A 14,536-nucleotide genomic window follows, 5' to 3' on the forward strand; every position below is an offset into this window, starting at 1 on the left:
AAACTCACACTGTGGGACTTAATTGTATAAGATACTGAGCACAGGTGCACAAAACCACAGCGTGCTGTATTCAAGCGGGCTCACTTTGTCAAAAAAACAGCAATCCCTAACAGCAATCAAAATTGGTGTTATGGCAGAACTGAGTATACATATATACATTCCATGTTACTTAGGTAACAGTGACAGTGGAAATGGGAAATAAACTAAAGATAAAATCAAACAGAAAAAAACAGTTATGCTTCAACATGAGAGCAAAATATAGGCTGGGAAAGCCCTCTGATTACCTACTATCTAGCTTGCATGAAACAGATAAGAATCCCCAGCCATTCTGCTGCAAAATTAAACAGCAGGCATGACAAGTATACAATGAATATTGTTCAGTGTTCATCCTTCTGGTTCTGCATCAGCAACTAAAGAATTTCCAGAGCTGGGCACATTCCTTCACCAATCTGGTGAGCAGATGACAAGTAAACAAAGGCAGGGCCATGTTAATGTTGGCCTCATTTGAAACCAAGCAGGGATTTGTTTGCTAAACAAAAATAAGCAATGTTAGAATAAAGTGTATTTTCCAAATTACAAGTTCAACATGTTTACAAGTGTTTACAAAAACACTTGAAATAAAAATTAATATATATATTCTTAAAAATAGTACTGTGCTTTTTACAATTATGGAGCAGGAAAAGGCTACTCTCAGCACCTATCCATTCCCATCATCTGGGGAAAAATACAGTTGGCAATTGTGATATTTTTGTCCTTTTTATAATGATTATAGTATATTTATGCTGGGCAAGCACTAGCAGTTGGGCAGGCCTGAGCAAACCAGCATTGCGCTCCAGGAGTTCTGCTCTTATGCCAGTCTCTTACAACCTACTTGGATGGAGGCCAGGAAGCACTTGGGTCCAGGGTTCAAAACTGTCCCAGCCTTGATCCTGACCAGGGGCAGTCCACCAAATGCTGACTTGCCCAGTACTACCAAACTCCCACACCCCACAATAGATTGTAAGCTCCTTGTGGGCAAGGACCAAGTCTACCAACTCTACTGCAATAATTGTAGCAATTGGTAAGCACTTACAATGTGCCAAACACTGTACTAAGGATACTGTACTAAGGATAATCGGGTCCCACATCGGGGGGAGCAGTCTATGTAGGAAGGAGGACAGGTATTGAATCCTCATTTTACAAATGAGGAAACAGGCACAGAGAAGTCAAGTGATTTGCCCAAGGTGACACAGCAGCCAAGTAGCAGATCAGGATTAGAACACAGGTCCTCTGACTTCCAGACCTGTGCTATTTCCACTAGGGCACTTTGCTTCTCAGCTCTCCCAAGTATTTAGCTTGGGGCTTTGATACAAAAAGCACTCAATTACTCAATCAATCCGACTTATTTACCTCCATCCTCAACAGTTATATGTGTACGTTTATTCAAATATACATTTAATTATTTGTTTTGATTACTCTGTAAAAACTTCCAGGTCCATTTTCCTCTACTTGTCTCATTCAAGCCACATATTCAATCTGTCACCAAATCCTGTCAGTTCTACCTTCACAACGCTGCTAAAATCTGCCTTTTCCTCTCCATCCAAACTGCTACTACACTGACCCAAGCCCTTAGCCTATCCTGCCTTGACTACTGCTACTCCATCAACCTTCTTGCTAACCTTCCTTCCCCCATCTCTACCCATTCCAGTCTTTACTTCGCTCTGCTGTCTAGCTAATTTTTCTAAAAATAAATTCAGTTCACATCTCCTAATTCCTCAATCTCCAGTGGTTGCCAACATACCTCCGCACCAAACAAAATTCCTTAGCACAGGCTTTAAAGCACTCAATGAGCTAGCCCCCTCCTACCTTACCTCGCTAATTTCCTACTATGACTCAGCTGACATTCTTTGCTCCTCCGATGCCAACCTACTCACTGAATCAATGCCTAGCACAGAGTAAGCACTTAACAGGTACCATCATCATTATTATTATTGTGATTATCTTCATCTCAATTACCTCGCTGCCAACCCCTTGCCCACATCTTCCCGCTAGCCTGGAATGCACTCCACCTTCATATATGAAAGACAACCCCTCTCCCCACCTTCAAAGCCTTATTAAAATCACATCTCCTCCAAGAGGCCTTCCCGGACTAAGCCTTCATTTCTCCTACTCTCTCTCCCTTCCAGGTCTCCTAGGCACTTGACTCTGTACTCTTTAAGTACTTGATATTCACCTCACCCTCAGCCCCAAGCACTTGTGTCCATATCCATAATTCATTTTAATGCCTGTCTCTCCTTCTAGATTGTAAGCTCCTTGTGGATATAAACACTTTTCACTGTGTCGGTACATTCTTTAATTATTTCTTTTTTGTATTTGATCTTGTCTAGTATTTCCAAGGTGTTTCTGAGAAGCTTCGTAACCGTAAACTAAATCTTATCATCTTCCATCTGCCAGTATTCCTTGTTTCCAAAGCCTATATTGTGAAATGTAGCAATTGGATTTTATAGGATCCAAAAGTTGAAATTTCTCTGCACCTCCTCTGCCTATCATTGGTTCCATATGTGTTAATGGAGAACTTGGTTTTCTATAATTCATTTATCTTTCATTTATTATCTGACTCTGAAAGATATGTTGACTAACTTGCATTTTTTGTCTTTTTCCCATATGTGTAATTCATCACTTATTTTCATGTAGAGAAATAACTATACACTTTCAAAATAAGCATCTACTCAGCTGTTCTTGCACATTTATAGCTTCCCCAGAAGACAATATCATCTGATAACGCCAACAAGTTTATTTTGCTATAAACCTGGAAATATCCTGAGTGCGATTCTCACAACACAGTTCCCTCTCTCTGTACTTGAAGAGTAAGAACTGAGGCAGAAATGAGTTTGAATAATGGTACACGGATTGTGTCCAACTTGATTATCTACCCCACCACTTAGTACAGTGCCTGGTACATTAGAAGTGCTTAACAAGTACCATTTAAAAGCAAAACAGAACAAAAACAAAAAACTATGATTACTATCGCAGTGACTGACCGTATAAAACCAGAACTTGACAAGTGGAGCGTTGTAGAATTCATAGACTTTCCTGGTCCCAGGAAGACTTTGGGGTCCAGTACTGGGAGCGAAGGTGTGACTTTCATCAGGCTTCTCTTGTCCCTTTTCCATATCATAATCCTTCTGTCAAAAGAAATGCTTGTTTCACTCTCCTGAAATGTACTATTCAGCTAATGAATAACCGGGGACAGGAACCATTCAGGGAAGGGTTGGGGAGACAATTTCATGTGCCAGAAAGCCACTGGGGCATCTGTTTCCCATTAATGATCTCATCTTAGAAAGGAGAAATAACAGTCATGAAATTTAATATGAATGAAAAAAAAATAACTAGAGCTACTAAGCACAAGATATCACTGAGTAGGAGACTCAACTGGCCAATGATTATTCAACCAATCTTTTCTAGGACTACTATAAACTCTTCACACTTCTGCTGGATGTTTATCATACTATTCCTGACCACGAGTCCTGTGAAGTGAGAAGGTACCATTATGTATTAAGACCTCTGTTGTGCTGATGATAAAAATTGAGCCTCAGAAAGTTGAAATAGCTTTTCCACAGGTCTACAGAAAGTCAGCATGGACATTAAACACAACACCATAGATGTATGAAGTCTATTCTTTATCCTAATAAGCAGTGCTGCCTCTGCAGACCACCACTTCCAAAAAAGCCTTATTTTACCGTTTAATGGCCAGTCATCTATTTTACTTTGTTCTTTATGGATCTAGCCTACAAATGCAGCTGAAGGTATGGGCTTGTGCAGCCAAAATAAACCTGCTAGAAAGTCACTCATTTACTGAGATAGTAATTCAATATTACATATTACAACTGAGACAAACATCATTTAGAATAACTTGTCAGCAAAGTAATGAACTTCATAGAAATAATTTTCCATTTTTATCCTGTTTCTTGAGTAGTTCTCCAATGTTTTACTGGATCTAAATTGCACTTGAATAGTACTCAATCAATAGTATAATCTGGCAGAAATAAGTGATAGTAGTAGCGATTGTACTAAGTGCTGGGAAAGAATCCACAGCTGGGAATTAGACGTGGTTTCTGTCCATCATGGGGCTCACAATCTTGGCTTAGTGGAAAGAGCACAGGGCTTGGGAGTCAGAGGACCTGGGTTCTAATCCTGCCTCTGCCACTTGCCTGCTGTGTGACTTTGGGCAAGTCACTTAACTTCTCAGTGCCTCAGTTACCTCATCTGTAAAATGGGGATTAAGACTGTGAGCCTCACGTGGGACAACCTAATTACCTTGTATCTACCCCAGCGCTTAGAACAGTGCTTGTCACATAGTAAGCTCTTAACAAATACCAACATTATTATTATTAGTATTATTATTTAACTTCTCTGTGCCTCAGCTACCTCATCTGTAAAATGGGGATTAAAAGTCTGAGCCCCAAGGGGCCAACCTGATTACCCTATATCTACTCCAGTGCTTAGAACAGTGCTTGGCACATAGTAAGCGCTTAACAAATACCATCATTATTATTAAAAATAAAAAGGAGGAAAGGGGATTGGGACAGACACATAAAGAGAGAAGAAATTAAACACTAAGACAACATAAAGACAAAAACCAAATATCTGTGAGGTATTGTGGCTAAAGGAGCAGAATTGCCAGCTCAGAGTCCAGAGGGACAACTGTAGCCACAGGCCATCGCAGATGAGAATGATGAAATTAAAGAAGGGAACTAACTTCAATAAAGACTATATGAGAATGTGAGTCTTTATGGGTGGATCTTTTAAAGGCAGTGGAGAAGAAGGGTTGGCACTTTGTTCCAATTTTGGGTTCACTTTGCAACTAACTCTTCTTCGACAACAGGAGGATACATTTGTAATAAATTTAATTCATTTATACACACTCAGATTTCCCCATGAACCCTTCTCCCTATTTCACTATGCTTGTATTTAGGCCATAGAAGGCTAGCCAAGGTGTTACAGATACTTCAGAGTTCACTGATTTATCTAAAATCCTGACACTGAGAATTATGGCACTAGAATCAATTCCACTAACAAGTCCCACCAAATACAAATAACAAGTTACTTAGTGGTCAGACATTTTTAATGATACTTGTTAAGTGCTTATTATGTGCCAGGCAGTGTACTAAGTGCTGGGGTAGATACGAGATCATCAGGTTGGACACAGTCCACGTCATATATCAGCTTGCTGTGGGCAGAAAATGTGTCTGTTGTTATATTATACTCTCCCAAGCACTTAGTACAGTGCTCTGCACACAGTAAGTGCTCAATAAATATGATTGATTGACTGACATGAGGAACGACGGCAGTCATATTTTCATAATCACTATCCATTTTCTTTAGAATTTGATAGGTATAAACAAGAAAATTGAAACAATTCACATGGGTAAACTGGCTTGTCAATTTAGATTCTGTCATATATGCCCTGGATTTCCCATCACTGTAGACTACACCACCATCCTACTTACTTACCACTGGCTTTAAAGCACTTGATCACCTTGCTCCCCTACTACCTCACTTCATTACTCCTACTACACCCAGCCTGCACACTTCACTCCACTAATAACAACCTATTCATTCAATAGTATTTATTGAGCGCTTACTATGTGCAGAGCACTGTACTAAGCGCTTGGGATGAACAAGTCGGCAACAGATAGAGACAGTCCCTGCCGTTTGACGGGCTTACAGTCTAACCTACTCACTGTACCTCCATCTAATCTATTTTGCTGCAGCCTCTCACCCATGTCCTGCCTCTGGCTTGGAACACCATCCCTTTTCATATCTGACAGACAATTCCTCTCCCCACCTTCAAAGACTTATTGAAGGCACATCTCCTCCAAGAGGCCTTCCCTAAGCCCTCATTTCCTTTATTCCAACTCCCTTTTTGTGTCACCCTGATTTGTTCCCTTTATTCACCCCCAGCCTCACAGCACTTACATACATATCTGCAATTTATTTATATTAATATCTGTTTCCCCCTCTAGACTGTGAGCTTGTTGTGGCCGGGGTGGGGGGAATGTGCCTGTTACATACTTGTGTTGTACTCTCCTAAGTGCTTCATTCTGTGGCGCTCAATAAATACGACTGATTGCTGTGGGCAGGGAATATGTCTGCCAACTCTACTGTATTATATTCTCCAAATGCTTGGTACAGTGCTCTACACACAGTAAGTGCTCAATAAACACTATTGATTGATATGTGCAAGATGCTAAAAAAGGGACTCAAATGATAAGATGTGGTGTTTAGCCACCTCACGAAATGATGGGGAGAATACAGAGTTGATGTGACAAAATAATACACTTCTATAAATAATGTAGGCTTTAAAAATTTCTGAAAGTGAAATCTTACCACCAAAGTTCTGAAAACGCTACAGGTATTTAAAACAATGCAAAGAAGCCAAGACAGACACATTAAGCAAGCAGGTTGTGAGTAAATGCAATCCCATACTGTACTCACAGGAGAGAGACTTTCTTTAGTGCTGCTGGGGCTTGGCTCACCATAATACCACGTAAACTGGTGGAAGTCCTGTGGCTGGGGAATGTGAGACATCTCAGCCTTGCTTTTGAACTCCAACATCAAGATGGTGGGTGGTATAAGAATACTTATAATGACCTTAAAAGAAAACACAACAGAAAACGGAATCTCCTTACTTGACACATGAAACAGATTAAGGAACAACGCCGCTGTGGATCAAGAGTTGTTACAGTATCTTCAGAGTCATCCCTATCTTTGCTTTATCGCTCTTCTTAATCCAAAAAGGATAAAAGTGGCTCCTCTTTTCAAACTGATTTAATACCTTTCAGAAGACTTTTTTTTTTGGAAACACATAGTGTAGTCCTTTCTAAAAGAACTGAAGAAGAGTAGATGGCCTTCCAAGGAGCCTTTTTTTCTTAAACAGTATTTAAGTGCTCACTATGTGCCAGGCACTGTACTAACCACTGGGGTAGATCCAAGATAATCAGGTTGGACACCATTGATATCCCACATGGGGCTCACAGTCTTAATCTTAGAGAAGCAGCGTGGCTCAGTGGAAAGAGCACGGGCTTTGGAGTCAGAGGTCATGGGTTCGAATCCCGGCTTGGCCACTTGTCAGCTGTGTGACTTTGGGCAAGTCACTTAACTTCTCGGTGCCTCAATTACCTCATCTGTAAAATGGGGATTAAGACTGTGAGCCCCACGTGGGACATCCTGATTCCCCTGTGTCTACCCCAGCGCTTAGAACAGTGCTCAGCACAAAGTAAGCGCTTAACAAATATCAACATTATTATTATTAATCCCATTTTATAAATGAGGTAACTGTGGCACAGAGAAGTTGAGTGATTTGCCCAAGGCCACAGAGCAGACAAGTGGCAGAGCCGGAATTAGAACCCAGGTCCTTCTGACAGCCAGGCCACAAGCCCTATGACTCCACTCTTAGGCAAACATTAATGCACATTGCTCACTGGATTCCACTCACAAAACTGTTTTCGAACCTCAACGATGCACTGAGGGTCTAGGGTAGCGGGAATGAGGCTGAAGAGCAAAGAGATGGATCTTGGAGGCAGTCACATAGGAAATTTTAGGGTATTTCAGAGTATTATTCAATCAATCCATCGATCATATATATTGAGGGCTTACTGCTTGCGGAGCACTATTCTAGAAACTTGGGAGAGTACAATACAACAGAGTTGATAGACATGTTTCCTGATCATAAGGAGCTTACAGTGTAGAGGGAGAGACAGACATTAAAATAAACTGCACATCTATATGTAAATGCTAAAGGAGGAGGAGCAAATATCAAGTTCTCCAAATGCATAGACAACACAAGGGAAAGGGAATAGAGGAGCTGAGGGCTTAATCAGGGAAGTCAAGGAAGCTCCTCTAGCACCAGCTTACTTGCTGTGCCCCGATCTCATCAATCTCACTGCTGACCCTTTGCCCACATTCTCCCCCTAGCCTGAAATTCCCTCCCCCTCCATATATGCCAGACCACTACTCTCTCCACTTTCAAAGCATTATTAATTGATCTATCATTAAGGTCACATCTCTAAGAGGGCTTCCCCAATTAAACTCTCTTTGTCCAGCTCCCTCTCCCTTCTGTGTTGTCTATACATTTGGATCTGTGGCCTTTAAGCATTTGATATTCACCCCACCATCAACCCCACAGCACCTATGTATGTATCTTTAAATTAAATGTTTCAATTATTTATTTATATTAATATCTGTCTCCCCCTCTAGACTGTAAGCTCGTTGTGGGCAAGGAACGTGTCTGTCAACTCTGTTATATTGCACTCTCCCAAATGCTTAGTAGATGGAAAGTACATGCTCTGCATGTAGAAAGTGCTCAATAAATACTGCTGATGATGATGATGAAGGCCTCTTAGAGGAGATGTGATTCTAATAAGGCTTTGAAGGTGGGAAGAGTATGAACAATTTAAGATGGAGGAATAAATAATGCTGCTTTAAATGATTTTATTATCTGTGTTTCCTGGAAGGGGCAGCCAGATTGGTTTAAAAAAATGTTTGGAGTTGCTAAATTCTGTTTATTAGCACGGCTGATTTAGTGAAGTCCCCCCATCAAAATTAGTGATGATTATTGCAGTTATAATATCATCATGCCAACTTAGTTCAAGTTCAGCTACTGGCTAAGTGGAAAGAGCACGCACGGGCTTGGGAGTCAGAGGTCAGGGGTTTGAATCCCGGCTCTGCCACTTGTCAGCTGTGTTGACTGTGGGCAAGTCACTTAGCTTCCCTGTGCCTCAGTTACCTCATCTGTAAAATGGGGATTAAGACTGTGAGCCTCATGTGGGACAACCTGATTACCCTGTACAACCCCAGCGCTTAGAACAGTGCTCAGCACATAGTGAGCGCTTAACAAATACCAACATTATTACAATAATTTATAATATTAATTGTGGTATTTGTTAAGCGTTTACTATGTAGCAAGCGCTGTACTATGCATTGGGGTAGATACAAGATAAGCAGGTCCCATATGGGGCTCAGAGTATAAGTAGGAGGGAGAACAGGTCCTGAATCCCCATTTTTCATATGAGGCACAGAGAAGTTAAGAGACTTGCCCAAGGTCATACAGCAGGTATGTGGAGGAGCCGGGATTGCTGAATTGTACATTCCAAGTGCTCAGTACAGTGCTCTGCACATAGTAAGTGCTCAATAAATACTATTGAATGATTAGAACCCAGGTCTACTTTCTTCCAGAGGTTTCAACTCCTTTGAAAGGTTCAGGTTAGTTTACCTTCAACCAAGAATTTTTCCTCATTTTCAAGCGTCCCATCCACATGTCAGTCAACAACATCTGGGTACAGGTATGTGAAACAAAAGGCCGAAGCCCCACTGACACAGCCAGCTTCAAACAGGTAGAGTTGCTCCAGTTTTTCAGTTCATACGTCAGCAGCTTCATGGCCATCTGCTCATTCTGTTTGAATGCCTTCTCAAGCACATCGAGAGCAAGCTGGCCAAACTCCCTACAATTTCACAAGGGAAAAATCAGAGGGGAGAGAGAAATAGAGAGTCACAAAAATTATATGTTGTCAAATACGACATAAAAAAAGACCAAAGGACCTGGAATTGTTAAGCCTGGAGAAGACAAAAATGAGCAAGTTAGTGATCTCTAAGATCATAAAGGGTTATCACAGAATGAGGCTGGTGACTGGTTATTCCCTAACATCGCTGAAGACAAAAAGAAAGGATACGGATTTAAGCTGCAACATGAGACAACAATATTAGATATAAAAAAAACCTATCCACCAGTCCACTCTCCCCACCTTCAAAACCCTCCTAAAGTCACATCTCCTCCAAGAGACCTTCTCAGACTAAGCCCTCATTTCCCTTAGCCACCCTCCCCTGTGCATCACCTTTTTCACTTGGCTGTGGATCCCTTAAGCACCCTTAAGCACCCCAACCCTGCAGGCCTTACACTCTACTATTTCCCTATCTGTAATTTATTTTAATGCCTCTCTCCCCCTGTAAACTTCTTGCGGGTAGGGATCTACCACTTTTATTGTATGTACTTTCCCAAGCCCTTAGTACAGTGTTCTGCACACAGTAAGCACTCAATAAATGCCATTGATTAATTCAAAGAACTTCCTTATAATAGAAATGGGTGACTGAGGAAGGCTGGAGAATCTTTCCCTAGAGGTTTTTGAAATTAGAACAGATACTCAGCTTCTGGGATGGTTTAAATATTAACATCCCCAAAGGCTGGAGAATGGACTAGATGCCTCTCAAAGTCCCTTCAAACCCAACAATTATCTGATTCTATCAAGCCACAGCCATTAGAATTTGTGGAAGCAAAAGGGGAGGGGGGGGCACGGTGACTGTTTTCCATTTCAAATGCACAGTCATTTTTTAGGGCAAGTTGATAAACTAGGGTTAACTCTGGCTTCTCTCAGTCTGTTCTCCTGCTGCCTAACCACTGCAGCCAGAAAATGAATTCTCAGGCACAGAATATTTCCATCACTCTCCCCATCCATCATGACATCATCACTCTCTGGTCCAAAGTTGGAGAGTTCAGCCTCTGGTTTCACTCTGTGATACACGATAAGATTAAGAAGGAGTCTTTAAGGTTTCTTAAAGACCTTTGCCACAGGAAATGCAGCCATCATAACATACAGCATGTGACCACAGTTTTTTTGTTTCTCATTTTTTAAGTGGCAGCAGAGAAATATGTCTAACCATTCAAAGTACTGTCGATGATTTATTATGAAGAGAAGAGAGAACTCCTACTTTGAGTAATTTTTCAATTCTTCTGAGGCATCATCCACCATGTTGCTCTCCTTGGCTTCACGCGCCATTGCCCGGTACAGTTTGCAGGCAATCACTGCCTTAACCATGGCCTCTTCTCCATGCTGCCAGAAGAACATGGCCATCTTCTGCCTTTTCATTAACACTGCCCAAACCAGCAGGTCATTATAAGGGTAAATAAAGCCAGCACACTCTGGTTCTTCTGGAAAGCTGGGTTCTTCCTTTAGCTTCTTCCTGGACTTATGAAGAGTTACTAACTTCTCCTGTCGGTAGGCAAAATATGAATGAGTTTCTAACAGCTTAAAGCCATAAGATCCTTAGCTTAATGGAGTCAAGCACACCACTCAGCTCCTGGAGGTGGTGCAAAAAGTACAGCACAGAGAAGCAAAGCTGGACATAAATTATGCCCTAGATCAACACCAATCTTCTAAAACAGCCTACAAGAGAAGCTTGGAGCAAGATGACCATTCTCCATGTTGGAGCTGAATCTCAATTGCCTACGCTTGGAGGCGTGTGGGGGTGTTCAGGGATATTATGAAATCCAAAAATAATCCCTAAACCTGATGTTAAACATTAGCTGCAACCCCTTTAACTACCAACCCTTTTGTCAGAGTTGCTGACAATAGCAAAATGAACTGGCTTAACTGCCATCTTTCCCTTCACCTCTCCAAGGTGGAGGTACTAAAGAGTAGGTAAAGGATCAAAAAGGAGATATAAATTATAAGAGAAGTAGAAGACACGGATGATACAAAAACTGGATATTGAGTCTCTGAATAATCAAGATTTGACTATTCATGAAACCCTGGCTCAGGAAGTTACAGCAGAGACATCGATACTGTTGATTGATAGGTTGCTTGATCCTGGAAGTTATACATGTGCATCTTTCCTGAGTCTCTCAGAAAGTGGTTTGTTGCTGTTCTTTCAAAAACAAGTCTTCTAAATGAACTCAAGGTGAACCAAACTATTTGGAATTCTAGTTAAGTATGGATTAGTGGTGAGATGGTCATGGAAGAGGCTTCCATTTCTTCAAACAAATGAAGCCCTACTGAAGTGAAATCACCTTAAGTCACTACTGATTAACAAAATCCATTTACCAATAAAAGAATCACAGGAAGGAGAGTCAAATTTCTACCAATTAGGGGTTATTTACTGAACAGTTATAGTTTGAGGACTATATTCGCTCCCAGAAAATACCTCTACTGTGCTTTTTCAATCTTCGATACTCCTGAACTCCCACTATATTTCTCCACAACCTGCTTACTCAGGATCTGACAAACCTCCTGTTAACCACTATTCCAGTCTAAATAGATAATTTCAATTTAGTATTTCCCTTGTTGGGTAGCCAAATGACAGTACCTTGGATTTATATGGCTGGGCTGTTCTGATGAACTGGGAGTGCAAGGTACTTTCAGCAGATCCATTTCTGCTTCCTGAATGGACGTTAAGATGAAGGGAAGGATGAGAAAAGTTGCGGGTAAAGCTGGACACTCTCTAGTTCCAAAAAAGTTCAATCCAAAATGAAAAGAAAAACATATTCAGACAAGGTGAAGACACTAAGCAAACCTGCTATAAAATGCTGTAAAATCATTCACCAATGGATCCTTGATATCCCAAGGATTATAATTAAATTTCCCTGAAGAAAACAGTCCCTTATCTCCTTCTTTATAAAAACATAATATTTTAGCATCTAACAGAAATATTCTCCTCCCTCATTCCCTGTTTCACAGTCTACACCCATTCTATAAATGGAATTCCCATTAACATCAGTGGAAGTTCCACGCCTGAAACAAATTTAAAATATGTAATAAAGATTCACAGATCTGATAAAGAAAATTCCTCCTAAATGGGCAGCTTCAAGGTTAAGAGAGAATGGCATTTCTATTCCTCCAAGCATTGTTTAACTGTTGGATTTCAGGTTTGAGAGCCCTTGGGCAGTATAATTAGATGTCCAATGTACCACTTTTTTAATGACCAAGTTAAAAAAAAATTCTAAAGGGATACAAAACCAAATATTTGTGACCATCAAAATCAACTATCTTTAACTTTTCTTATTCATTCTTTGGAAAATTGGGTGAAAGTTTTTTGTCATCTAAAATTGGCAAGGTATGAGAGTGAGGAGTTGTTGGGGGCGTGGGTGGTGGTTAGGTAGTGGCTGTACCCAGCCCAACAGCCCCCACTCATATTTATATCCCACCTCACTCTTACTGCCCTGCCAACCCTTTCTTCCAGCTCTCCCATCTGATGAAAATACAATCCAAAGTGGCAGACGGTCCAAAGCAGCAGCAATGTGAGGTGGCAGGATGCAGTAGCCACAAAATGTTCTGTTAAAATTTACTGCCCTAACCTAAGGCCTTTGTTTCTGATTGGTTGATGACTGACTGATAAAGAGGGGGGTTGGATAAGGGAACCAAGAATGCGGGACCATCCCATTCCTGGACTTTCCTCTCCTCTGAGAGGCTCTGTTCCCAATGGAGCCAACAAATAGTTAATTGATACCTTAGGCACATTATGCCTAAGACATGTTGGGCAATTAAATGACTTCCTGTCCCTATTGTTTTTGTACGGGAGCTGGCTTGGTCTTGTTCCTCTAATTTCAGAATATCTTCTCCTGTTTCCAGGTGCAGTAAGATCCTCAGCTAGACTGCAAAATCCTCTATTTAATTGGCAACTCCTTGAAGGCAGGGAGCTGTCTACCGATTCTATGGTATTCTCCCAATATGTTCTCTGCACACAGTAAGTGCTCAATAAATACCACTAGTGGATTAATAGATGACCATTAATAGATGACCAAAATGACCACTGAAGAGATGACACCACTAAGAGATTACAGTTTACCACCGAACTACTGGTAAAAGGAGAGAAACAATGAGACCTTGAGACAGGAACAAGACAGAGAGATCATGAAGGGGCAGGGCAATAGGGAAGTAAGTCTCTGCCAATGGACATGAGGAGGAGGAATGCGGGATTCTAGCTATGCTCAACTAGAGGCAGGAGAGGAAGGAACACAACTTGAGTGGATTTTTAAAAGGGAGAAGCAATAAGGTGGCTGCTGGGATAAAAAAGACTAAATTAAGACTTTATATGTGGTGTTACAATCCTCACTTTTGCCTAAGAGGTTAGGAAGCAGCCTGGTTGGCTTAGGAATTCCACCGGCTTTACTCCCCAACTTCTAAAACCATCTTAAAAGAACTACACTTGTAGAGCAACTGTTGTGGAAGTGTAGTAGGGGCATCATTAGGCCCTAGGCCTTCTTGGATGACTTCCCTCAAAATGGCTAAGGCTGTCCCTATCTTTGACCACTGCTCCTGGTAACTTGTGTATATTTTTCAAAATGAACAACCTTTACTGTATCCCTAAATCTGGCCCTCTATTAGCTTTAAGACACTCAATCAGCTCTCTCCCTCCTACCTAACCTCACTGATCTCCTAATACAGCCCAGCCCACACACTTGGCTCCTCTAAAACGAACCTACTCACTGTACCCCAAGCTAGTCTACCCTGCCACCGAACCCGAGTCCACATTCTCCCTTGGGCCTGGAACCCCCTCTCTTTCATATGCAACAGTTCACCAGTCTCTCCATCTTCAAAACCCTGCCAAAAATCACATCTCCTCCCAGTACAACAGTTCACCAGTCTCCCCAACTTCAAAACCCTCCCAAAATCACAGCTCCTCCCAGAACCTTTCCCAGACTTAAGCCCTCTATTTCTCCATCCACCCTCCTCTCTGTGCCAACTATGCACTTGGCTGTGTACCCCTTAAGCACTTTGATACTCAC

The 14,536-nt window shown here is 41.3% G+C and overlaps 1 protein-coding gene across 7 annotated transcripts in view; it reads right to left on the minus strand.

Annotated features, from left to right (window-relative positions):
- The window catches only part of TRPM6 (transient receptor potential cation channel subfamily M member 6), a 143,246-nt gene that overhangs the window by 61,442 nt on the left and 67,268 nt on the right, over nt 1-14,536 (minus strand). For 6 of the 7 annotated variants that reach the window (XM_029055529.2, XM_029055527.2, XM_029055530.2 and 3 more), the window contains 5 exons: nt 12,118-12,252; nt 10,744-11,024; nt 9,254-9,482; nt 6,478-6,633; nt 3,021-3,164 (listed from right to left, as the gene is read on the minus strand). In XM_029055529.2, coding sequence (XP_028911362.1) covers nt 3,021-3,164; nt 6,478-6,633; nt 9,254-9,482; nt 10,744-11,024; nt 12,118-12,252 — 945 coding nt within the window. The remainder of the gene's footprint in view (nt 1-3,020; nt 3,165-6,477; nt 6,634-9,253; nt 9,483-10,743; nt 11,025-12,117; nt 12,253-14,536) is intronic. The other variant, XM_029055526.2, reaches the window with a different exon arrangement.

The sequence above is a fragment of the Ornithorhynchus anatinus genome, chromosome X5 (assembly GCF_004115215.2).
Source record: "Ornithorhynchus anatinus isolate Pmale09 chromosome X5, mOrnAna1.pri.v4, whole genome shotgun sequence".
Taxonomy (NCBI): Eukaryota; Metazoa; Chordata; class Mammalia; order Monotremata; family Ornithorhynchidae; genus Ornithorhynchus; species Ornithorhynchus anatinus.